General features: G+C 36.2%; 2 protein-coding genes across 3 annotated transcripts in view; one reads left to right on the plus strand and one right to left on the minus strand.

Annotated features, from left to right (window-relative positions):
• The window catches only part of LOC106880587 (uncharacterized), a 68,198-nt gene that overhangs the window by 26,473 nt on the left and 16,549 nt on the right, over positions 1-25,176 (minus strand). Inside the window, exons 1-3 of one of the 2 annotated variants that reach the window (XM_052976991.2) lie at positions 11,320-11,845; positions 4,617-4,825; positions 482-714 (exon numbers count right to left, since the gene is read on the minus strand). In XM_052976991.2, the coding sequence (XP_052832951.1) occupies positions 482-714; positions 4,617-4,671 (288 nt within the window). In that variant the 5' untranslated portion in view covers positions 4,672-4,825; positions 11,320-11,845. Of the gene's footprint in view, positions 1-481; positions 715-4,616; positions 4,826-11,319; positions 11,846-25,176 lie in introns of those variants that run through there. The other variant, XM_052976990.2, reaches the window with a different exon arrangement.
• The window catches only part of LOC106880589 (uncharacterized), a 32,734-nt gene continuing 25,417 nt past the window's right edge, over positions 17,860-25,176 (plus strand). The window contains exons 1-3 of the mRNA XM_014930593.3: positions 17,860-18,444; positions 22,647-22,862; positions 23,520-23,713. Of these exons, the coding sequence (XP_014786079.1) occupies positions 22,808-22,862; positions 23,520-23,713 (249 nt within the window). The 5' untranslated portion in view covers positions 17,860-18,444; positions 22,647-22,807. The remainder of the gene's footprint in view (positions 18,445-22,646; positions 22,863-23,519; positions 23,714-25,176) is intronic.

The raw sequence follows: 25,176 nt of genomic DNA on the forward strand, positions 1-25,176 counted from the left end.
ATTTATTCTTTCACCTCGGCCACTATCTGGCATACACAGGTGCTTACAATTATCAACTATTACCTCTAAAATTTGCTATATATATATATATATATATATATATATATATATATATATGTATGTATGTATATATATATATATATAGTTTTCTGTTCCATTATAGGTACGATCAACAAAGAAGTACTACATACAGTCAGAGATATATGTCATTTTATATACACAAGATTTTAAAGAGTTCCTAATATTTTTATGCCGAAGAGAGACAATAATTTGGCAGATTTATAGATGCTTAAAGATATGCATGGAGACACATGACATGTTATTATAATCTTCCAAATTTTTCTATCTCTATGGCATACAACTATTAGTAGCTCTTCTTGAAATTTTGTGTATATGAAATGTTATGAATGTGTGCGTGCGTGTTTGTGTGTGTGTGCTTGTGTGCTTGTGTGTTTGTGCATATGTATTGTAGTTTACTTACCTTAGTGATTTCACTGACAGTAAATACTGCAGTTTCTCGATGTGCTACATTGTCTAAGACAACTTTTACAAAACTTGGCCTTGTTGCGTCGTCTAATTCAAATTCAGTGTTGAAACACTCTTGTTCCTTCTCACTTGTTACGTTTACATATTTAACCTTGTCCAAAGAAATGCGAACAGAACTGTGTTTTCTATGAAAGTATAGTGTTACATTCCACATTGTGGCCTGGGCAACTGGAAAATAGTTGGAAAGAAGAAAAAAACACTATCAATTTTTGTTTTTACTCAAAACACTTTTTCAATGTGATTTGTTATACTAGTATTCTATTATTGGTTATAGCCGGAAGCTATTGGCCTGTTCTACCCTAGTTATGGAAAGAAAATTAGTGTAAGGTGAAGGTGTGGCTGTGTGGTAAGAAGTTTGCTTCCCAGTCACATGGCCCCGTCTTCAGTCCTGCTGTGTGGCACCTCGGGCTAGTGTCTTCTGCTATAACCTCAGTGCTGGCAAACGAATTGGGACTGCACTTCGTGAACGGAAACTGAAAGAAATCTTGTTGTATATATATGTGTGTGTGTGTGTGTGTGTGTGTGTGTGTGTGTGTGTGTGTGTGTGTGTGTGTGTGTGTGTGTGTGTGCGTGTGCGTGCGTGTGTTTCTGCCCCACTACTGCTTGACAACAGCTGTTGTTGTTCATGTGCCTGTAACTTATCGATTAGGCAAAGGAGACCAATAGAATAAATACCAGGCTTAAAAAAAATAAGTTCTGAGGCTGATCTGGTTGACTAAAACACTTCAAGGCAGTGCCCCAGCATGGCCACAATCCAATGGGTGAACAAGTATAAGATCTAAAAAAGACCTTTACATTGAGAATAGTTATCCTATTATAAGTTTCAGTCAGAGGCTGTGGCCATGCTAGGGCACCACCCCAGTAATATGAAGAAAACTCGTGTAAAATAATGAAATAATTTTTGCAAACACTTGAAAATCTGAATTAATATGTGAATTTGAATTCTTCAAACATTTCGTCTCAAGAAAATATGTTTTTATACAATGTTTGTTCATGAATCAAACAAAAATTTGATCGTATCATTCTCTGATAAATGTTTTCTTTACAGCATCCACTCAAATTTCATGTCTGAGTGGTTGATGTTAAAACAAAGGAAAGAATTACTTTATCACTATGTCCCAAATTTCTTTACCATTGTCTTCTACATTTCCATCAATGCTAACAATGGGAAAAGAAGAAGAAAAGGAAAAAGAAACGATTAAACATCAGAAAGCTCACAAGAAAACAATAAACAATTTATCTAATAGGACATCATCATCATTATCATAATCATCATCATCCATATCATCATCGTCATCATCTTCATCATATACGCAATTAAGTTCTTCCTTGATTATCATAGATTGTAATGAGATTATGGTATTTCGTTATCAGATAGAAATAAATCCGAGCTGCCTTTGGCCAATAAAAATGACCTGATAGCATGTAGCATCATCATCATCATCGTCGTTGTGGTCATCATCGTGCTTATCGTCGTGGTCATCGTCGTCGTCGTCATCGTCGTCGTCATCCTCATCATCATCATCGTCAACATATACCGTATACTTCCCAATTAAGCATGAGTTCTCCCATCGGATGGAAGCCATAACATTACTTCATTCTGGCTTTCTCATAGCAGAGACATTAGCAGAGATATTGGGGTGGTTTGCCATTAACCTTCCTCTACTGGATGGTCATTGGCCAACAAGAAGCTCATTCATCCTTCAACAGGTCTTATGTTTGGTCGTTCCAGCTCTCCAGGTGCCCACCTCACAAGAGTAGTAAGGTATTTATGTGGGGGAGCCGGCTTAGTTGCTGACCACCTGACCACGAAACAGGTAGTACTTGTATACATGGTTCTAGTATCAGGTCTCATCAGCCTGTGAGGAGATCTATGACCTGACTAACAGCTGTACCATGCTTTTTCCAATTGTTTTAGCGGCCTGTCTAGTCGTGAGCAGACGTAGACACCCTCTGAGAGCTCCTGCACTTAAATTTGTGTAACATCCAGAACGTAAGACCTGGAGGGAAAAAGGGCTGCACCAACACTAAACCCCAGTGTACTCAGCTTATAAAAAATAAAGTACAAGCATTAGGTTGGTACTCGTTTTCAGTCAAGTAGACTGGAGTGACATGAAATGAATCACCTTGCTTAAGGATACAATGTGTCCCTAATTCAGGAATTGAACCCATGAACCTGTGATTGTGAACCCAGTTTCCTGACCACTAGGTCATGTGCCTTAACAGAGACAAAGTAATAATAAAAAATTCGTTTTGCAAGATTCCTGATGTGAAATCGTGTGTTGAAACAAATATTGTTGTATTTCGGGATACTCATTTTTTGTGTGTGTGTGGGAGGGTGCAAATAAACACACACACTATATATTTTTTTCTTCGCTCATTTATTACTGTTCTTATTTTGTTATTTTAACTGATGTCCATTGTCCGGAAATCTTTCGTCGCATCAGTGGCCTCTTCAACGACACTTTTCGTTTTCGTGTGTGTTCTTGTTCCACTTATTCCATTCTGTTCTTCTAAGATCTGTATCCTTATGCTCACATGTGTTTGTGTCTTTGCTTGTATGTGTATATATGTGTGTGTGTGTGTGTGTGTGTGTGTATGTGCGCGTGTATACATGTGTACGTGTCATAGTGTTTAGCAGCAGTGTTGTTATGTCTCAAGCTACTGCTATCTAGCGCCTTCGGATGATCTCTACTCAACCACTACACAACTACTAATCGACTGCTACTCGACTGCTACTCAACACACCTACCACGGCCACTACCACCACCTCTATTTATATGTCTTGAGTCGTCTTCAGACAGGAAGACAAAGTTGAAATGATTGATTGCAGCAGAGGGAATTCTGCAAAACTTCTTCAAGAGTCAGGTGATAGAATTAAACCATTTCTTACCATATTTCTGCTGAATTACATTGTAAATGTGTTATGTCTCAAGCTACTGCTATCTAGCACCTTCGGATGATCTCTACTCAACAGCCAGTCCACTCTCAGTTCACTCCTACCACGGTCAGACTACCTCTATTTATGTCTTGGGAGATCCTACTTCTTCGCCTGGGGGCGTCGACACAACAAAATATCAATCAATTTTGAAAATAACGAATAATTTAGTAAAATAACTTTCGTTATTATAAATCTAGTGATTGGAATATAAATGAACATAAAATTTTGATGAAAGAGCATCCAGTCTTAGAAACCATACCAAAGCTGCCATCCGGGATTGATGTAGCCCTGTGGTTCACCAAATTTGTCAAACCATCCAACCCATGCCAGCATGGAAAACAGATGAAGAATGATGATGATGATGATGATGATGATGATGATGATGATGATGATGATGATGATGATGGTGATGATTTAATTCAGATCATTTTAACATTTTAGAATATTTCTGTTGAAACACATTATCTTTGTTTCTGTAATTTTTTTTTTGAAAATCATGAAGAATTTAGCAAAATGACTTTTGTCATTGTTAAACTAGTTTTTGGAATTGAAATTAGCATGAAATTTTGATGGAAAGCTTTAATTTAGATCACTTTGAAACAAAGAAGTTTATATCCAACAACTAGAGACAGTCTCAGATAGTTTGGTATGACAAAGGTTGAAACAAACGATAGATGAAGTTGACCACCCAAGACGAGAGACAGAAATGGACTCTACAATACACTGCCACAGTAGCGCCACCTACCAAATTCCACTCTTTCACCATTTAGTATTCAGATTATTCTATCAAATGTAATCCTTATTTATTCTCATTGTTTTGAATTAATCATGCATTCTTTTGTAGCGTCAAGATTTCGATGATTTGATTGCTTATTTTTAGAATGACATTGCACGGTAGGTGTGAGAGACCAGACATGGCCAGTTTGAACATAAATCAGTTGGAATATTTGAACCGGATGGCTGGTGTGAATGGCCAAGTGTTAAAATTTAGTTGAGTTGAGGTTATTGTTCAAGATATTAATACATTTGAAACCAAGTGGAAAACACAGGTGAGGGAAATAAAGATTTTGACCATACACAGCCAACCATGATGATTGCACAAATAAAGTAAATAATAAAGAGAACTTACCAATGAAATGGGGGGAAATAATGAGGAAAATACTCCAATATGGAAGAAGCAGCATGGCAGGAGATGGAAAGAATTGGTTAGTCTGGAGAAATGGTGAGTTTTCCTTTTTAAAGGTTTTTTCCAAAGAATAAGGAATTTCTGTATCAAATATTCTTAGAGATGAATTGTCTTTAATTTCTTTTCATTTATCTGTTCAACTATTTTATAAACTGCAAAACACAAAAAAAAAAACAGAATATTGTCAAATGTCAGTTGATATTTTAAGCCATTGAATAATTCTTGTTTTATAATTCTTACCATGTCAAATTCTTGTGCTTGCGGGTTGTGGAGATTACGAAATTGAAAGTTCTGCTTTTTTTCAATGTTTGGACACAATATTATTGCATCAAAGCTGTTCTAATATATAAACTGGCTTCTAGAACATTGCTCAAAACTGAATAATTGATGTATATATATGTATATATGTATATATGTATGAATGTATGAATGTATGTGGGTATTCATACATACATACATACATACATACATACATACATACATACATACATACATACATACATGTAAAGCATCCATTACAGTCTTGGAGTGATTAAATTTAGGAAGGTCTTACCAACTCCAATCAAACGTTCCAACCCATGCCAGCATGGAAAGCAGACGTTAAATGATGATGATGGTATATATATCTATCATCGTACAGGCACACTGACATTGCACATACTGCAAAGCATACTCACTTCATTTCTTTCAAGCCTTCAGATATCCCTTGCAGTCACATCCCATGTTTCACTGTTGAGAAGCATGGCTGTTCCCACCCAGACATCATACAGTCTGCCTTTCATTCTGAGGGAGAGATCCTTTGTTACCAACAGAGTTAGAAGCTCTCTGAACTTTGCTCAACCTATTCTTATTCTAGCAACTAGGCTTTCAGAGCATCCACCTCCACTGTTGGTTTGGTCACTTAGATAGCGAAAGCTATTAACTACTTCTAAATTTCCCCACTAGCATTTGATGGAGTCTATTTTCTGTACATTTTTAATGTTTATTGTACCTGTCCACCTTCCACACCCAAGGACTATTTTTCCCTGTTAACCTTCCTTTGATATTGCTGCACTTCTTATACGCCTTTTCTTCAGATCGAGCAGAGCCATCTACCCAAAAGTATTTGTGATCTGTCCGCTTTCTATGCACTAAGATTTTGGTTTTTGTTAGGTTAACTCTCAGACTCTTTGAGACCTTGTTTCCATGTTTGAAATTTCGGGGCTAATGCAGTTTCATACCTCTCCTTGAAAAATACATTTTTTTCGAAAAATGTTTTTCGGATTCCAACGTTTTAGATATCGGAGATTACGAATATGGAAAAATAAAAATTATTTCACCTCCTCCTCTCCACCACTAATATAAATTTTTGATTTTGTTTACTTTAAAGAGATCGTAGTGAATTGACGAACATATACAAATCGAAATTAAATACAGACAAAAACATTAAAATGAAAAGAATTTACGTTTTACTTGTATCTGCCTTAAATAATCGTAAATAATAATTTAATGTAAATTAAATATACACCATTTTATGAGAAACAAACAATGTTTAATAATTAATGTTATGAAGTTTAATAAGGGGCTCAAATTTCACCCCTCCCCAATTTTAAATTTTGAACTTATTCATCTATTTATTTATCTGTCTATCTATTTATCCCTGTCCGTTTATCCATAAAATATATTTGTCAACTAAATATGGTGGTCCTATAGAAGACAGTATTACTGTTGTTTTTAGTCCCAGGAAGACATTCATATCTATCTATCTCTTTATACACATATCTATATGCTTATTGAATTTAAAATTTTGAAAACGTGATTTCTTGCATATTCGTAATCTCCGACATCTAAAACGGAGGGATCCGAAAACATTTCTTCTCTAGTTCTGGTGGGGAATCAACTATAAGAACATCAGTACAGAGAAGCTCCTAGGGGCAGCTCATCTTAAATTCCCGTTATTGCCTGGAGGACTATGATGAACAAGAGGGGACTGTGGACTGATTCTTGATGAACCCCTACTTGTACCCTGAATTCATCGCTATACTCATTGCCGACCCTCACCTTACTGATAGCAACGCTGTCTATCCACTTGTCTATCCCTAGTTTTCGCATTGACCATCAAATTAAGGGAGTGGGGGACCATATCAAAGGTTTTCTCCATGTCATTGAAAGCCAAGTACAGGGGTTTAATTTTGGCTAGGTACTTCTCCTGCGGCTGCCGTAACAGGAATGAAGCATCAGTGGTCCTTCTCCCTGGCACAAAACCAAACTTGTAGACTCTCTTCCTAATTAGTTGGGTTATGACCCTTTCCGTAACTCTCACCACCTGATCCAAAAATTTGATATCTCTGTAATTATTTCTACCTAAGGCATCACCTTTGCCTTTCATTGGATATTAGTCCTTCGTATACAACTTGATTGACTATACGAGTGACTATACTATAACCCACACCGTTAGATATTTTAAGCATCTTAGCGTTTATTCCTGATGGGCCGGGGGCTTTCCCTGTCTTCATATCCTTCATGGCTTTGTCTACCAAGCTACTGTCTATTTGGATTGCTGGTCACTCCTTTGGATCCACATTAGGTAGACACTTCTCCCATGAGTTTCAGGTGAAATCCATATAACGACGATCATTTCCAAGCCTCTATCTTATAAAGAACTAAATAACGATTACAAACTGGCACAAAATTCGGATTTATTTAGTATCAATAAACAAGGAAATAATATAGTGAAATCCCTTAATTTTGATAAAAGAACAGAAACTTTCCTACCATGACATCCTCCTATAAATCTTAAAGATAACGAACAAAATTATATAAGTAAGCTTTCTGTGTCAAGTCCAACAAGAAACGGTGTTTCCTAGGGCTAAATAACAGTAGCATTCTTCCCTTTCATGGAGACTGTCACATTAAGTTGACAACATACTATCACTTTATTGTGCTGCTACTGCATAAATCTCTCTGAGAGATTTAGAAATGTATTATTTCTATTATATCTGCAGCCCATAATATAGTAAATAGTTTCCTATATCAATACATTTACTCCCCTATATTCCTAGTACCACTCTCTGTATCTATATCTCCTGAACTTTGAATAGTTTTCTACTTATACCTAGGTATTTACACCTGAGTAATATATAGTCATTACTATCTTTAATATAATTGTTTCAAATGTTTCAACAAGGGCAGCAATTTTGGGGGAGGGGACGAGTCGATTACACCGATCTCAGTGTTCAAATGATACTTATTTTATCGACCCCGAAAGGTTGAAAGGTAAAGTCGACCTCGGCAGAATTTGAACTCAGAACATAGCAACGAGTGAAATGCTGCTAAATATTTCATCCAGCTAACAATTCTGTCAGCTCACGACTTCATTTACTATCTTCGGTATTAAGGTACTTCAACATGGCACAGCACACACCTGTCTTGTATCATTTCGTCACATTTTTCAAAGTTGACATTCTACATTTTCATTTGTGAAGCAGGAATATTTAAGAAAAAACCCCGGATGACTATAGCCAGGAAAAGAAACCAGTTCAACATGATAATCGCTACTCACTGGAATATTACCGATGCCATAAAAAAAATGTCACCATTCAAGATTTTGTGTGGAACTGGATCTAACAACAATTGTATCTTCTATTTGCTTTTTTTCTGAGCAAAGCCACCACAAAATATTCAGTGCATTTTAGCAATTATAGACAAATGGCAGATAGACATCAGACTAGACACACAACACAAGCATAACTAGCAGATAGCAAGAGTGCTGTCACAATGGTTAAACAATGGATGGGCAGTGACGAAAACATACAATGATCAGCTAACACCTGGTATCAGTTACATAGAGATCTACGCAGTTAAGTCCCTTCTCTTCATAACATAGCCTCAGTGATTGCAGCAGAATAAGAAACATTATGTAGCTATATCAGCACACAATATAGATTTCTTGAGTTCTTTCTCTCATTTTCGTTCTCCATGATATCTATAGAGAGCAAAAATGGTGTGAAACTTCGATTATCTTGGAATTTGGTGAGCAATAGACTTGATGTGTTTTAAGACGTATGTGTACTATTCCACTATATTTTATTCTCATATCAAATTCAGATATAATTGTAATCTACACACTCTAAAATGTATTTGTTGAAATTTTCATCTAAAAACACACATTTAAAACAAAAAAAAGTCATGAGGAAACAAACCGACTTTTGTGAATTTCTTTAACTTTTTCTCCCACTTCTGTGAAAAAACTTTTTTACGACTCAGTGGGGCACAGTTGTGTATGTATGCCCATTGCTTTAACATGAGTGAGTATCTTTGATCATAATTTTAACCAAACACATGTTTATCAAGGACTTCTGGTAAGGCATACATAATGATATACAATAACCGAATGGACTGAAGTGTTGATGACCGGTTTGCAGTCATGAATATGTGGACGGCGGCTGCAAAATCCTTGACATGAATCTGAACATCAGAGCAAGGTTCGGCCTCGGGAAGTATGTGGGAGCTGAAGTGACGTTGGTTGCATGTCCAATTTGAAAAACTTTCAGCCTGGACCTTAGTAATGCCAACGAAGCTCCTGTGATGGGTTACACAAGTGACATTTGATGGTCTTCAAATAGCGATTTGTATAGGGGCAGAAAAGACAGCTTGGGGGTGAACTGGGGGCATCATTTCGATCAGCATGAGGATTTAGACTGGGAGAGGATGATGGTTGGGGTAAAGGTTGGTGATGGAGGGAGAGGTGGGAACCAGGTGAAACGATATGAAGGTTAGCAGTGGGGATCGGTTGGTGGCAGGAGGAAAGATGGTGATGGAGGTAGACTGGCTGTTACGAGAGTAGCGGGGGGAATAAGTGGACTGAAGGATTTCTTTTAGAATTTCTTCACCTATATTATTTTAAATCGTCAACAACGCTGATAAAATGTTTCAAAATCGTTTTGGCGGAATTCTGTTTTAAGCACGCAATGTAATTCCTCATAGCATTTTATTCTTTGGAATTTTTAAAAATGTTTTGCAAGCTTTTATTCTACATATTGGAATTCATACAACTGTGAAAAACAAATTTATTTTTAATTTTTCGATTTTGTTTTAAAAAATCATTTGAAAATACGGACAGTCCAAAAGTTTGGCTTAAATACCAGCAATAGACCATTGAATGTGTTCATGGGGAGAACGATATTGAACAACATCACTACTTCAGAGTGACAAAGAGGGTATCAGGTGGTCGTGAGATGTGCTGAAAATAACAACCAAATAACCCCTAATAACGCAATATTTTTACATTTTGTTTTTCCATAAACATGAATTTTCGTGTGTGGAACACAAATTCGTTAAAATATTCAGAAAATTCCAAAAACTAGGAAAAAGCTATGAGGAGTTATATGAAATGCTTAAAGCCGGGTAAAAAAAATATGAACCTTGGTAGTGGGAGTTGGATGTCGGTGGGGGTAGGCGATGGAAGCCAATTTAAGTAAATCCTTGGCTTAAATCCCAGCAATGGGCCATTAAATATGTTTATTGGGAGAAAGATACTGAAGAACATCATTATTTCAGAGTGACAGACATGTGTGGAACACAGATTCGTAAAGGATTTCTGAAAATCCCCAAAACTAAAAAGAAACATTATGGGGTTATACGGAATGCTTAAAGCAGAATTTTTGCCGCCGTTCAGCCATGCGGGTCTCTAGGTCACTCGATGCATGACCCTAAAACCTGCTAATTTTATTTTTATCCGAAAGTAGGAAAATGAATAATGTGTTCATGAAGGAATGTGAGTGAAGTTTCCAAAGGATCATTGTGGGTGCGAGTGCAAGCATTTAAAACAGCGGAAATGTCATAAGAGAACAGAGGGAACATTAAAACGCTGGGAGAAGAAAAAACTGAAAGCGTTCAAAAATTAAAAAATGAAAACACAATACATAAACACAATAAGACTAGCGAACGGGCATTCGAATGAGAAAACATAATATAAAAATGTTTTGTATATATATATATATATATTTAAGAAATGGAAAGCAAAACAATGAATTGAACAATTATAAATTCAATTCAATTTAAATATTTTATACAAACAAATGGCACATCTTACAAATTACAGCAGTCTCCATTTCTTATTTATATTTATAAATTAATAAACTCTTTGTTTATTTGTATTTATTTACCTATTGGAAAACTTTGTTATTGATACACGTAATAAAAACCAGTAAGTTCTACGGATATCTAATATCACTTAGGTGATTTTTACACCTAGCGAAAGTGTTATATATATGTAAGTATATATATATATATATATATATATATATATATATATATATATATATATATATATATATATATATATATATAATATATATATATATATATATATATATATATATATATATATATATATATATATATACATATATATAAATACATATATATATATATATAAATATATATATATAAATATATATATATATATATATATATAGATATATATATATATATATATATATATATATATATATATATATATATATATATATACATACATTTATCTAGCTATATATATATATATATATATGTATGTATGTATGTATATACGCATATGTAGACAAGATATCAATTGAGCATGCAGTTGATATATCATGGTTAAATTTGTGGCAGGAATTCTGCTTACGTGTGCATCTGTTTATTTATTGTTTTGTTTTTTTTTCATTTGTCTCCTTTGTTGCTACCCTGTTGAATATGTGGGTGAGAATTTGGTGCAGTTGCTTTGGTTGTTGTTATATATTTACTGTGTCATGAGGTCATTGAGGAAAAGTAAATGGAAATAAATTCGACCGTATATAGATTTACTTTCAAAGCGATGTTCCAGTAAATCACAAAGTTCTATTCAAAATGTAAAAACGATTCCCATTATTCTGACTTCATTTAAGGCTGCATGTTGTGATTCTGATGGGTCTTCTGCTGCTATACCAGTAGTTCGCTCGACCACAGTGGGACAGATGATGCTCAGAGGAAGTGTGTAGGTGTGTGCAAAGTGGTTGAAATGATATGCAGCTGTCTTATGTTTACTGAAGAACTTCTCTTAGAATTTCTTCGCCTACATTATTCTAAATCGTCAACAAATGACTTAAAAGGCTATGGAAATTGTATGAAGGGGATTTAGCATTATTAGTCAAAGTTTGACATCAAAATATGGCAGCAGAGAAAGAGTAATATCTTGACCCCAAAACCATTCTACGTCTTTAGAAATGTTTTTTTCTGTTTTAGATGAGTCTCTCAGATTTCTTGTTGCTGACATGATAAATTCCAGCTATGAATGCAAGTATAAAGTTACAAAACAATATTTTTTAAATATCAAGGAATGACTTGGGATAAAAGAACAGTTGAAACTGGTGTTGCTGAAAAACAATCTGGCAAAGCTTCCATTTTGTTCGGCATTAAAATCGCTGGGGATATATTTGAGGTATGTGAGCCAATGGCACGTAGCTTACAGCGTCCAGGCACGACAGCCGGTGATTGCTTGAAATTGATTGAAAAGTTGAAAAACTCTCTTTCAAAAACGAGAAGTGAGGTTTTTGAAAAATATTTCGAAGAAGTATCCTCTTCTGACTTGATGAAAATGCCCAACATTTCGCGATCTAAAAATACACCACTGTGCTTTAGGCACACAACAACTACTGAAGAAGTTGTTCTTTCTGTCACCGTTTTTCCTTCCCGTTTAAAGGAAGGTGGCGGAACAATATTCACGATAGACTCGGCTGATAAGTGGGCTCGTCCCACACGCGACAACAGCCGTTCGACGAAGGTCCACAGCTCTGAAATATCTGGACACTGCATGAGTGCATGCAGAACGGTTTCGTCGCTCTGACCGCATCTCGAGCTGGTCGGTCCGGTGGTTTTCGAACCGTGTCTGTAGATCTTCTCTCGAACTGATAGTGCGTCCCGATTGCATTGCCAAGCCAGGGATCTCTGGAAATTATCCATAGGCCCCGGCCCGAACGTCGTCTTGAAAAGGTGGGTTAGGAATTTCTCGTCGACACCCAGGTTTGCCCCGAGAGTGTCGTCAGACTTCCCCTCCACTAGTCCTCTATAGAACGCATTGGTCGTTTGGAAGTTGCACAAGTTTGATACCGGACGGCAGAGCTGTTGTAGAGCTTGGCGACACTCGCGGTGCCAATCGCCCAGTTTCGGTCTCTTCCTGATCCATGTTTGCAGTTCGGTGAGTGAGACGAGCTGCGGGAAGGCGTGCCTCACAAACGGCGCCCACACCTGTTCACCGTCGTCAATGAAGTTCCAGAGATGCCGCAGTCTCAGCGCATGTCTGCGCATCATTAACCACGGCATCCCCAGTCCTCCATGTAATGGTTGTTGACAGCAAATGGATCGCCTCACCATCGGAACGCCACCTTTCCACAGAAAGTGGAAAAGTATGCGTTCTAGTTTTGTGATAGTGGCATCAGGACAAGGCACGACGGTCAGGCGGTAATCGATGACTGATGCGATATACACATTAGCCACCTCCGCCCGGCCTTTTAGAGATAACTTTTTCTCGGCCCATGTTTGGCTGAGTTTTGATCACTCTACTGGTGATCTCGTCCCAGTTCTTATCCATTTGGAGGTCCGGACTGAACCAGACCCCGAGCAGTTTAACCGGTCCGTCCGTCCAGCGTCCCACTACGGAGTCGCTGTTGGACGGTATGGGCTTGCTTCTCCAGGTGCCGAGTAACAAACCCACAGACTTTTCCGGGTTAATTTTTGCTCCTGTCACCGTTTCGTATTCTTTAAGTGTCTCGCCTAGCATCTCGACGTGCTTTTCGCTCGACACTATGACGGTGACATCGTCCGCATATGCAGACACGCTCGTCCCGCAACCCAGCTCCCGTGGGATACCCCTCAGTGTCGCCAGCTTCCGGAGTAGTGGTTCGAGATAGATAGATAGATAGATAGATAGATAGATAGATAGATAGATAGATTGATAGATAGATAGATAGATAGATAGATAGATAGATAGATAGATAGATAGATAGATACATCATAGATAGAATGCATATTCTGTCGATTTCGTTTGTCGAATGACTTCATTTGGGGACGTAAATACTGAAAGAAGACCGTCGTACATCCACACGCACGCACACCCACGTATACACACGCACGCACACGCACGCACACGCACGCACATACACACATTTACACATATGTACACACATATGTACACACATAAAAACACACACAACGCGTATGTGTGTGTTTCTGTGTGTATGTATGTGTGTGTTAATGTGGCAGGCCCCTTTCAGTTTCTATCCTCCACATCCACAAACAAGGCGTCGACCCGAAGCAACTGTAAAATACATTTACTCAAGTTGCAACGCTGGGGATTGAACTTGGGACCATGTTTTTGAGAAACTAAATTCTTTTCATATTGCTACGCCTTCACGTATAAATAGACAGATAGATGCATACATACATACATACATACATAAACTATGCGTAGAAGTATGCGAATTTAAAGAGGATGTAATTAAAAATACAAAAAATCGTTCAATGAAAACCTCCAGGATTCGAACAATGACTAGACATATTTTAGGTCAGGAAAATGCAAAACCACAACAGAGTATACTTTACCTATGCATGTGCATGTGCATGTGTGTGTGTGTGTGTGTGTGTGTGTGTGTGTGTGTGTGTGTATCTGTGTCAGATAACATTGAAGTATTCACGTGGTTCTTTCATACGAGGTAGTATCAAATGGTCCCCAGATATCAGTTCGCCCGAAAAGGAAGACGAATGTAATTAAAGGTTTGAAATTATATTATGCAAGATTTCAAAACCCTAGAATCACTCCTTCATATTCAGCCTATGAATTTTTCACCCTACCCTCGTAATTTAGAGCGTTTTATCTCTAAATGAAATCTTATACTATGATATGAGCCGCGTCCGTCCGTCTTTCCGACGCGATCAGTAATTAGATAGAGGAAAGGAGGGAATGAAATAGAAAGTTTGGTTATTTTTATACCTCACCTTGTGTAAATAAGATACAAATATTGTCATACCTGGCCGCGTCTGTCCGTCCATCTGTCCAAAGCCACCAGTAAATAGATATTACCGTGATTCCCAACGTGGGCCATGGTAACATTTTGGTGAGGCATGCCTAGGGTTATGTTGAATTTATACCTTTTGTACACAATGTTTAGTATACTAATTGAGAAAGGAGGCAATTCGAGAATGAGTTATTAACAAAAAAATTCTTCACATAACTTCTGTGGACAGTTTTATCAAATTTTGGACACGTTCATCATAATCATAAGATCTGATGTCACTAAAGAGGGAATAGATTATTTCCTTCGATTTAGTGGTATGTGAAAACATGTAGGTAATTACAGATGCGCGCGTGTGTTTGTGTGTGCGTGCGTGCGTGCATGCGTGTATATAGTATAGGACTGGTCAGTAATGAAAGCAATGCCATCTTAATTCCAATGGAGAAATGAACTGAAGACAGACTTATGTGTGCAAGAGATAAAAGTATTGACTCTTTTATCTCTGGGGGATAAAAACCTAGGTACACAAGAAAAATGTGGTGCTGCAGAGTATGGTAAAAAATGGTGTTGGGGTGAGAGGTGAAAGAATTGAATAGTGTGAAATGGGTTGAAATGGAGTGAAAGTGATGGGTAGCTTTAGTGGAGGAAGAGAAAGAGGCAGCGAGAGAAAGAGAGAGAGAAAGAGAGAAAGAGAGAGTGATAAACAGACAGACAGACGATAGATAGATAGATAGATAGATAGATAGATATTTATGTTACTGGTAACGCATACATACACACACACGTATATATATATATATATATATATATATATATATGAACAGAGTCGATAATTAACAGGTCATTTTATTCCCACCAGTCAGTTTGTGAATTCAGGAAAAAGTTAAGATAAAACTTCTATCATTGATACAAAGGCTTTTGCATCTGAGAAGATTCACTGAATATTTTTTGTTTCTTTTTGAGCATATTTTCCGAAAGTTTATGCTGAAATCGTTTTGAAGAAATTGTTGAAACAATTTGCTTGAATTGAAATCTCATCGTGCTTGATTCAAATAAAAAAACAGTTCGTCCATATTCAGAGAAATATTAAAAATTTGGATTTATACCCGCTATCCACGACAAACTGTCACCAAGTTATGGGCGAATATCTCGGTGCACGCTTGATTGTTTGGAACGAGGCACCCATGTGTCATCGTTATATATTTGAAGCGCTGAATCGAACCCTGAAGGACATAATGAACAACGATTTGATCTTTGGCGGCAAATTGATAATTTTAGGTGGTGATTTCCGTCAAATGCTTCCAGTGGTTCGAAAAACACAAGGGTCTTCTCTAATTGGAGCATGTTTGAAAAGATCCGTAATTTGGCACGAATGAGAAGTACTTCATCTCACCACTAATATGAGAGTGCAAACCTGTCTCAGATTAATGATAACACCTCTCAAGCTCGACTGGAATATCATTCTGTTTGGTTATTGCAAATTGGTAATGGAAGAATCCCCAATGTTCAAAGACAATTATTTGATGATGTAATAGAGATTCCTCGGTAATTTCAAGTCAACAGCAAGGAAGATTTGATCAACCATGTTTATGAAGATTTAGAGGTTAATTTTAACAATGCCTAACAGTTATCATCACGAGCAATATGAACAACAAAGAATAAAGAATTTGACAATCTAAATTACCACATAATCCAGAAATTTCCAGGTGAGACATATACTCTGAGGAGCATTGATTCCGTTGCAGAAGATCAACAATTTGCCTTCTATCTTCCTGAATTTCTGAATTCTCTTAATATAAGTGTCATGCCACCCCACATTATCAAATCAAAAACGGGTGTTCCTATAATGTTGCTAAGAAACTTAGATCAGAGAATTGGGCACTGCAACGGCGCACGTTATAGTGTCAGATAATATAATAACTGCAAGTGAACTAACTGGTGTTGATGCAGGATGCACACTTTTGATTCCTTGCATTATTCTGCAAACATCTCATACCGATTTGCCCTTTACTTTGAAAAGACGCCAATTTCCAGTGAGACCTTCTTTTGCGATGTCTATTAACAAAAGTCAAGGGCAAAGCCTTTCTAAGTGCGGCATCTACATGCCTTCGACCGTACTTACTATATGTCGCTCTTAGTAGAGTTGGGGATCCAGTGAATCTTAAAATATTTGCTGATCAAAAAGAATCTACCAGATCAGCAACAAGTAGACGTCATAATGAAAATGTAAGAAGACTTACGCCAAATGTTGTCTACACGGAAGGGTTTAATCTAATGTTCAGGGGTTAATCTAATGCTAAGCAGTAAATCTAATATTCAAGGATTAAATTAATATTAGGTGGTTAAGCTATTGTCAACGGGTTAATCTAATATCCAGGGGTGAATATCATCTTAATAAAGGTTATGCTATTACAAACGGGTCAAGTAAGTTTGCTGTGCATATACAACTGATGATATTGTTAGAACTTTCAGTTCCTCTGTGAATTGCAAGCTTTGTCTCTTGTGTTCTTCAATGGAATCAGTAGAAAGGAAAGAAATCAGCTAAACCTGATGGAATTACCTATGAAGAAAATGGCATTTGTAGGGATCCAATTTTTCGATAATATTTTTGTTTTCTTTTTTGAGGGATACAAACACGATGATAATAACATATTGGGAAATAAACCATATAAAAATAAGTTCAATTAACTTCACAAAAGTGATGCTATGGAGATCCTTATCAACGCTAACCGGTCAGCAGTTCCGAAGACAGAAATACAATCTAAACCCGGCTGTCCAACTTTATCGAATTAACTTTATAACTTGATTATCTTCAGTTTTCTATGTCCAAACTCGCAGCCCATGACGATCCCTTCTGAATTCATGTGGATTCAGAGATTTAATGTAGATTTCAGTTTCAATTATGGGGATCAATTTATGATACGATGCCAATCATCGTTTAAGAAATAAAAGTTTTAAAGAAATGGAGATATCATTCACATATACATTTGAATTTCGTCCCAATGTTCACTCTCCACAATGTGAAGATGCAAAAATTTTCAGCAGTACCAATTTCAACTGTTCTTGTATTCCAAGTCATTCCTTGATATTTTTTGAAAATGTTTTGTAACTTTATACTTGCATTCATAGCTGCAATTTATTAGGTCAGCAAGAAGAAATCTGAGAGACTCAACTAAAGCAGAACATTTCTAAAGACGAAGAATGGTTTTGGGGCCAAAATATTACTCTTTCTCTGCTGCCATATTTTGATTCCAAAATTTGGCTAATAATGCCAACTCCCCTTCATACAATTGCCACAGCCCTTTAAGTAATTTGTTGACGATTTAAAATAATTAGAGCAAAGAAATTCTAAAAGAAATTCTTCAGTAAACATAAGAGAGCTGCATATCAATTCAACCACCTTGCACACACCTACCCACTTCCTCTGAGCATCGTCTGTCACACTGTGGTCGAGTGATCTAATTATACAGCAACAGAAGACCCGTCAGAGTCACAACGTGCAGCTTTAAATGAGGTCAAACAGATGCAGAATGATTTATATTTAGAATAGAAAGAGGTTTGTGATTTACTGGAACATTGCTTTGAAAGTAAATCTATATACGGTCGAATTTGTTTCCATTTAATTTTTTTTAATGATATGACGACACAGTAAATATATCACAACAACCGAAGCAACTGCACCAAATTCTCACCCACGTATTCAACAGCGTAGCAACAAAAGAGACAGATGAGAAAAAAAAAACGATAAATAAACAGATGCACACGTAAGTAGAATTCCATTTTAACCATGATAGATCAACTTCATGCTCAGTTAATATTTTGTTTACACCCGACCTCATATATATATATATATATATATATATATATATATATATATATATATATATATATATATATATGTATGTATGTATGTATGTATGTAGAGAGAGAAAGAGAGAGAAAGAGAGAGAGAGAGAGAGAGAGAGAGGGAGAGAGACACACATACACACGCATCCACATGTTTATATATATCTTATATCAGAGGAAGAAGGACAAAAACAAAAACCTTTTTTCTCTAATATGATATATATACGTCCTAACTCGGAAGCCTAATATGGGTCCTTAGTTCCAGCCTCAGCAGTGAACTTGGAACCTAACGGGTAACCAGTTATAGCACTTACTCACCATATCCGTTTAGATCACCAGTGAACTAAACATTTCATATTATTTTTATGTATGTGTGTGTGTATGTGTGTGTGTGTGCATATATATATATATATATATATATATATATATATATATATACATATATATATATATATATATATATATATATATATATATATATATATATATATATATATACAAAATATATTTTATATTTTTATGCTCTCTCATTCGAATGCCCGTTCAATTATCTAATTGTGTTTATGTATTGTTTTTGCCTTTTTTTTTTATTTTTGTTCGCTTTCAGTTTTTTTTTTTTTTTTTTTTTCCTTTCTCGGTGTTTTAATGTTCCCACTGTTCTCGTATGACATTTCCGCTGTTTTAAATGCTTGCACACACACCCACAACATTCTTTTCAACATTTCGTTCATATTCCCTCATAAACACACTTTTCATTTTCTACCCAACTTTCTATTCTTGGGTGGAAAACACATTTCTCTCACTTGACCATCATTGTCATAATGATGGCCTGGTTAGATTCAACGTTGGTGTTCGGATGAAAATAAAATTAAATAAAAAAAAGTTTTAGGGCCATGCAGCGATTGACCAAGAGACCACTCCCCCCCCCCCCATGGCTAAATGATAGCAAAATTCTGCTTTAATCATTCCATATAACCCCTCATATTTTTTTCTATTTTTCAGGATTTTCTGAAATCTTTTACGAATTTGTGCCCCACACGCGAGAGTTCATACAATTATGCAAAAGCAAAAGGAAAAATATTTTGCGTGTGATTAGGGGTCATTTGGCTGTTGTTTTTAGCACATCTCACGATCTCCTGATTCCCTCCTTGTTTGTCACTCTGGCGTATTGATGTTTTTTCAATATCGTTCTCCCCATTAAACACATTTGATGGTCAATTGCTGGGATTTAAGCCAAAAGTTTGGACTGTCCATATTTTAAAATGTGATTTAAAGAAATATAAATTCGAAACATTCAAAACAAATTTGTTTTTCACTGTAATATGAATTCCTGTGTATAGGATACAAAAACTTTCCAGAAACTTACAAAAAGTGAAAAAAAAAAGTCTTGAGGAATTACATGGAATGGTTAAAACAGAATTCCACCTCAACGATTTTGAAACATTTTATCAGCCTTCGTCCTTGCTCTGCCCACCTCGTTCGTCACATTTCAAGAGAACAAACTCATATTTCCCTATCTCCCTTCTCCCATTTCTCTCGTCGGATTCAGTCGGAATTGGTCTTACTCGTCCCCTTATACACCAGACCACTCCCGTAACAACCTGCCTACTTTCATCGCCTCCTAACCCGCACACTCCAAGCCGAGCCTCACTGCCAGAGTTAATGCGTTTCATCCGGTTCCCCCCTCTACCTCCATCGCAAACCTGCGCCCTCTCCTCTTATTCACTCCACCACTCCCATAACAGCCAGTCTCATAACTTTTATATTTTTTGGAACTTTCAGAAATATTTTACGAATTTGTATTCCACGCACGAGAATTCATACGTTTATGCAAAAACGACAGGGAAAAAAAATGTTGTGTATGCTTAGTGGCTATTTGACTGTTGTTTTTAACACATCACACGACAACCTAACACCCTCCTCGTTTGTCACTCTGAAGTATAGATGTTTTTCAATATCGTTCTCCTCATAAACACATTTAATGGTCCACATTGCTGGGATTTAAGCCAAAAGTTTGGACTGTCCGTTTTTTAAAATGAGATTTTTAAAAACAAAATCGAAAAATTAAAAACAAATTTGTTTTTCACTGTAATATGAATTCCCATATATAGAATACAAATTTGCTAAACTTTTTTTTAAATTCCAAAACATAAACAAGAAGTTATGAGGAATTACATGGTGTGCTTCAAACAGGCTTCTGCCTAAATGGTTTGGAAACAGTCTTTCAGCCTTCGTCCTCGCTTTGTCCTCCTCCTCCGTCATATTCTATGGGAGCTAACTCGTATCCCCTATCTCCCTTCTCCCCCTTCCATTGTCATATTCGGCCAGAATTAGTCTGAGAGGTCAACTAACACAGGAGAAAATTTCTAAAGACGAAGAATGGCATGGGGGCCAAGATATTACTTTATCTCTGCTGCCATATTCTGATGCTAACATTTGGTTAATAATGCCATCCCCTCCCTGTGTACGTTCTAATCCTAATGCTGGCCCCACTGATGCTGCCACTTCACCTCCATGCTGTCTTCTATGCCCCTATATAAGTCGCTATTTGAAGACCATCAAATGTCACTTGTGTAATCCATAGAGGAATTTCATTTAAAAAGGGAGAATTTTTTGAAAAATAGAAGTGTTTAAATTTGAATATAATAATTATTAAATTAGTAGAGTTAAATTGTAGTTTAAGGTATGGAAGATTTTCATTAAGATGTAAGGATACACTTATTAAAATATATTGAATATATTCTGAGTATTAAAACTAGGGTTATAATTTAGTAACTGTAGTTATAAGGATAAGTATAACTCTATGTGTTTGTAGTGCAGAAAAGATTTGTATTTAAAATGTTGGCATTTTATAATTAGTTCATCAGGTCAATTAATAGTAATTGTTTTAGTTTTACTAATTTTATTAGTATAGAATACTGTTTGACATATAAAAATGGTGTATAAGAAGTGCAGAAATATCAGAGGAAGGTTAATGTACAGAAAATAGATTCCATCAAATGCCAGTGGGGAAAGCTGTAGCTATCTAGGTGACCAAACCAACAGTGGTGGTGGATGCTCTGAAAGCCTAGTTGCTAGAATAAGAATAGGCTGAGCAAAGCTCAGAGAGCTTCTCCCTCTGCTGGTAAAAAAGGGTCTTTCCCTCAGAATGAAAGGAAGGCTGTATGATGCCTGGGTGTAAACATGGGCTGGGCATGCTGGGGACATGCAAATGCCTGAAAGAAATGAAGCTGGTATGTTTCGCTAGATGTACAATGTCAGTATGTATGTATGATGATATATATATATATATATATATCATCATTTAAGGACTGCTTTCCATGCTGGCATGGTTGGAATGTTTGACTGGAGCTGGTAAGCCCTTCCTAAAGCTAACCACTCTAAGACTGTAATGGATGCTTTATATGCATGTGTACATGCATACATGCATACATACATACATACATACATACATACATACATACATACATAAACCAGAAAGCAGAAAGCTGATTTGATGACTACAGATCCAAGCCATCACTGGAACAGTAAAAATCTGTAAAACTCTCCAGAAGTTTATCCTTTAAAGGTATATATGAGCATGTCTAGATATGCAGCTATACGCATGAGAATATATACACAAAGCAAAACATACAAATCTGCACATATATATACATACATACATGCATACATGCATACATACATACATACATACATACATACATACATACGTACAAAAATACCCTGTTGTTAATGTTGAAATTCCAGTGAAAAAGATTTGGATCTAGGTTAGAAACCAGTTCCTTCTGTATTGACAAGAAATCTTGAAATAAAACTGAACAAGCATGCATACATAAATACACACACACACACACACACACACACACATATATAATATCAATTATTCAGTTTTTAGCAATGTTCTAGAAGCCAGTTTATATATTAGAACAGCTTTGATGCAATAATAATGTGTCCAAACATTAAAAAAAGCATTAAATATTGTCCAGAACTTTCAATTTCGTAATCTCCACAACCCGCAAGCACAAGAATTTGACATGGTAAGAATTATAAAACAAGAATTATTCAATGGTTTAGAATATCAACTGACATTTGACAATATTCTGTTTTTTGTGTTTTGCAGTTTATAAAATAGTTGAACAGATAAATGAAAAGGAATTAATGACGATTCATCTCTAAGAATATTTGATATAGAAATTCCTCATTCTTTGCAAAAGACCTTTAAAAAGGAAAAAGGAAAAATCACCATTTCTCCAGACTAACCAATTCTTTCCATCTCCTGCCATGCTGGGTCTTCCATTTTGGAGTATTTTAGTCATAATCTTCCCCTGTTTATTATGTAAGTTCTCTTAATTATTTATTTATTTGTGCAATCATCATGGTTGGTTGTGTATGGTTAAGAACTTTGTTTCCCTCACCTGTGTTTTCCACTTGGTTTCAAATTTATTAGTATCTTGAACAATAACCTCAACTCAACAGAATTTTAATACTTCACCATTCAAACCAGCCTTCCAGTTCAAATATTCCAGCTGGCCATATCCAGCCTCTCACACCTACCATGCAATGGCATTCTAAAAATAAGCAATCAAATCATCGAAACCTTGAAGCTACAAAAGAATGCATGATTAATTCAAAACAATGAGAATAAATAAGTATTACACTTAATCGAATAATCTGAATACTAAATGGTGAAAGAGTGGAATTTGGTAGGTGGCGCTACTGTGGCAGTGTATTGTAGAGTTCATTTCTGTCACTTGCTCACGGTGCAAGGAAGTGGGAATCAACCTGGAACCACATGGCTAGAAAGCAAATTTGTTACCACACAGCCACACCTTCACCTTACTCTGATTTTCCTTGTATAACTGGGATGGGACATGCCCACAGCTTCCGGCTGTAACCAGTAATAGAATACCAGTACAACTAGTCACATTGTAAAAGAATTTTGATGTTTTAAAAAAATTTGATAACTTGTTTTTTTTTTCCAACTATTTTCCAGTTACCCAGGCCACAATGTGGAACATGACCCTTTGTTCTTTAAAGGAATTCAATTCTGTTCGCATTTCTTTGGACAAGGTGGAATATGTAAACATTTCAAGTAAAAAGGCACAGAAATGTTTCAACACTGAATTTGAATTAGACAATACAACAAAGCCAGGTTTTGCAGAATTTGATAACAGTGATGTTGATGGGGTAAGGAAATTAATATGCACACGCACACACATACATGCACACATATGCACACACACACACACACACACACACACACACACACCACTTATTATGCAATAATTTTAAAAACACCAACTTATAGTTTCATGCCTTAGAGGTACAATTATTTGGCAGATTTATATAACATGTTTCAAAGATTGCATGGAGACATGTGTTATGTTATATAAAACTGCCAAATTATTGTATCTCTACTGCATGAAACTATTAGAAGCGCTTTTTCAAATTTTGTGTATAGGTGCAGGTATGGCTGTGTGGTAAGAAGCTTGCTTCCCAACCACATGGTGCCAGGTTCAATCCCACTGTGTGACACTTTGGGCAAGCTTCTTCTTCTATAGCCTTGGGCCAACCAAAATCTTGTGAGTGTAATTGGTAGACAGACACTGAAAAAAGACTGTCGTATGTATATGTATATGCATCTATGTGTGTGGGTGTGTCTGTGTTTGTTGCCCTGACATCACTTGACAACCAATGTTGGTTTGTTTATGTCCCTGTAACATATCGGTTCAGCAAAAAGAGACTGGTAGAATAAGTACTAGGCGTTAAAGAATAAGCCCTGTGGTCGATTTGTTTGACTAACCCCTTTAAGGTGGTGCTCTAGCATGGCCATAATTTAATGACTAGACTGAAACAAGTCACAAAGTAACAAAGATTAAATGATATTTATCTCTCACTAGAATAATATTTCTGTTGATCCTAACTATAACAAAACAGTAAACTATATGTATATAGCAAAAACTAACAGTACATCTCAATCTAGACTCATTCATAAGCTAAAACCTTACTCAGTTTTATGAAGTATAAAGTAGTCCATTGCTACCCATGCTAAACCATATATTAGTTCTGAAAAAAAATGCCATCTCTGCATTGCAGAACTTTTTTCCATTATATGATGCAGTAACTGCATTAATGAACGAAATGACCTTGTTCTTAACTGTAAAGATAAGTTATGTAACACATTCTTAAGTTACAAATAATAGTTTCTCACCTTGATAATTCCTTGGCTAATTCTCCTACATCCTCTGTACGTTAATCTTTTCTGTATATTCATAACCATTACATTATGGCATTTTTGTTACATATTTCCTTTTCTTGGTGGTCTCTTTTATGTTTACCTTTTTGCCTGTGAGAGTGTGCAAATGGGCACAGACATTGATGCACATTTTACTTCTTAATCATTTTATTTCTTCAATCCTTTGTTTTTTTGATTTTGCTGTTCTGGCTTCACTCATTTCAACTAAGATCTTTGATGAATTAACTTGGATTCTTAAACGACAATGTAACTTTCATATAATTAAGGTATTTTGGGCCTGATGAATAGCTTACCTGCATACCCATCTCTGCATAATAATTATATTGGAAGATCAGCCAGATAAGAAACATATGTAGCCTGGATTTTAACTGTTCCACTACTTCAATTTGAATCT

Source organism: Octopus bimaculoides, chromosome 26 (genome assembly GCF_046866305.1).
Source record: "Octopus bimaculoides isolate indiv1 chromosome 26, ASM4686630v1, whole genome shotgun sequence".
NCBI classification, from domain to species: Eukaryota; Metazoa; Mollusca; class Cephalopoda; order Octopoda; family Octopodidae; genus Octopus; species Octopus bimaculoides.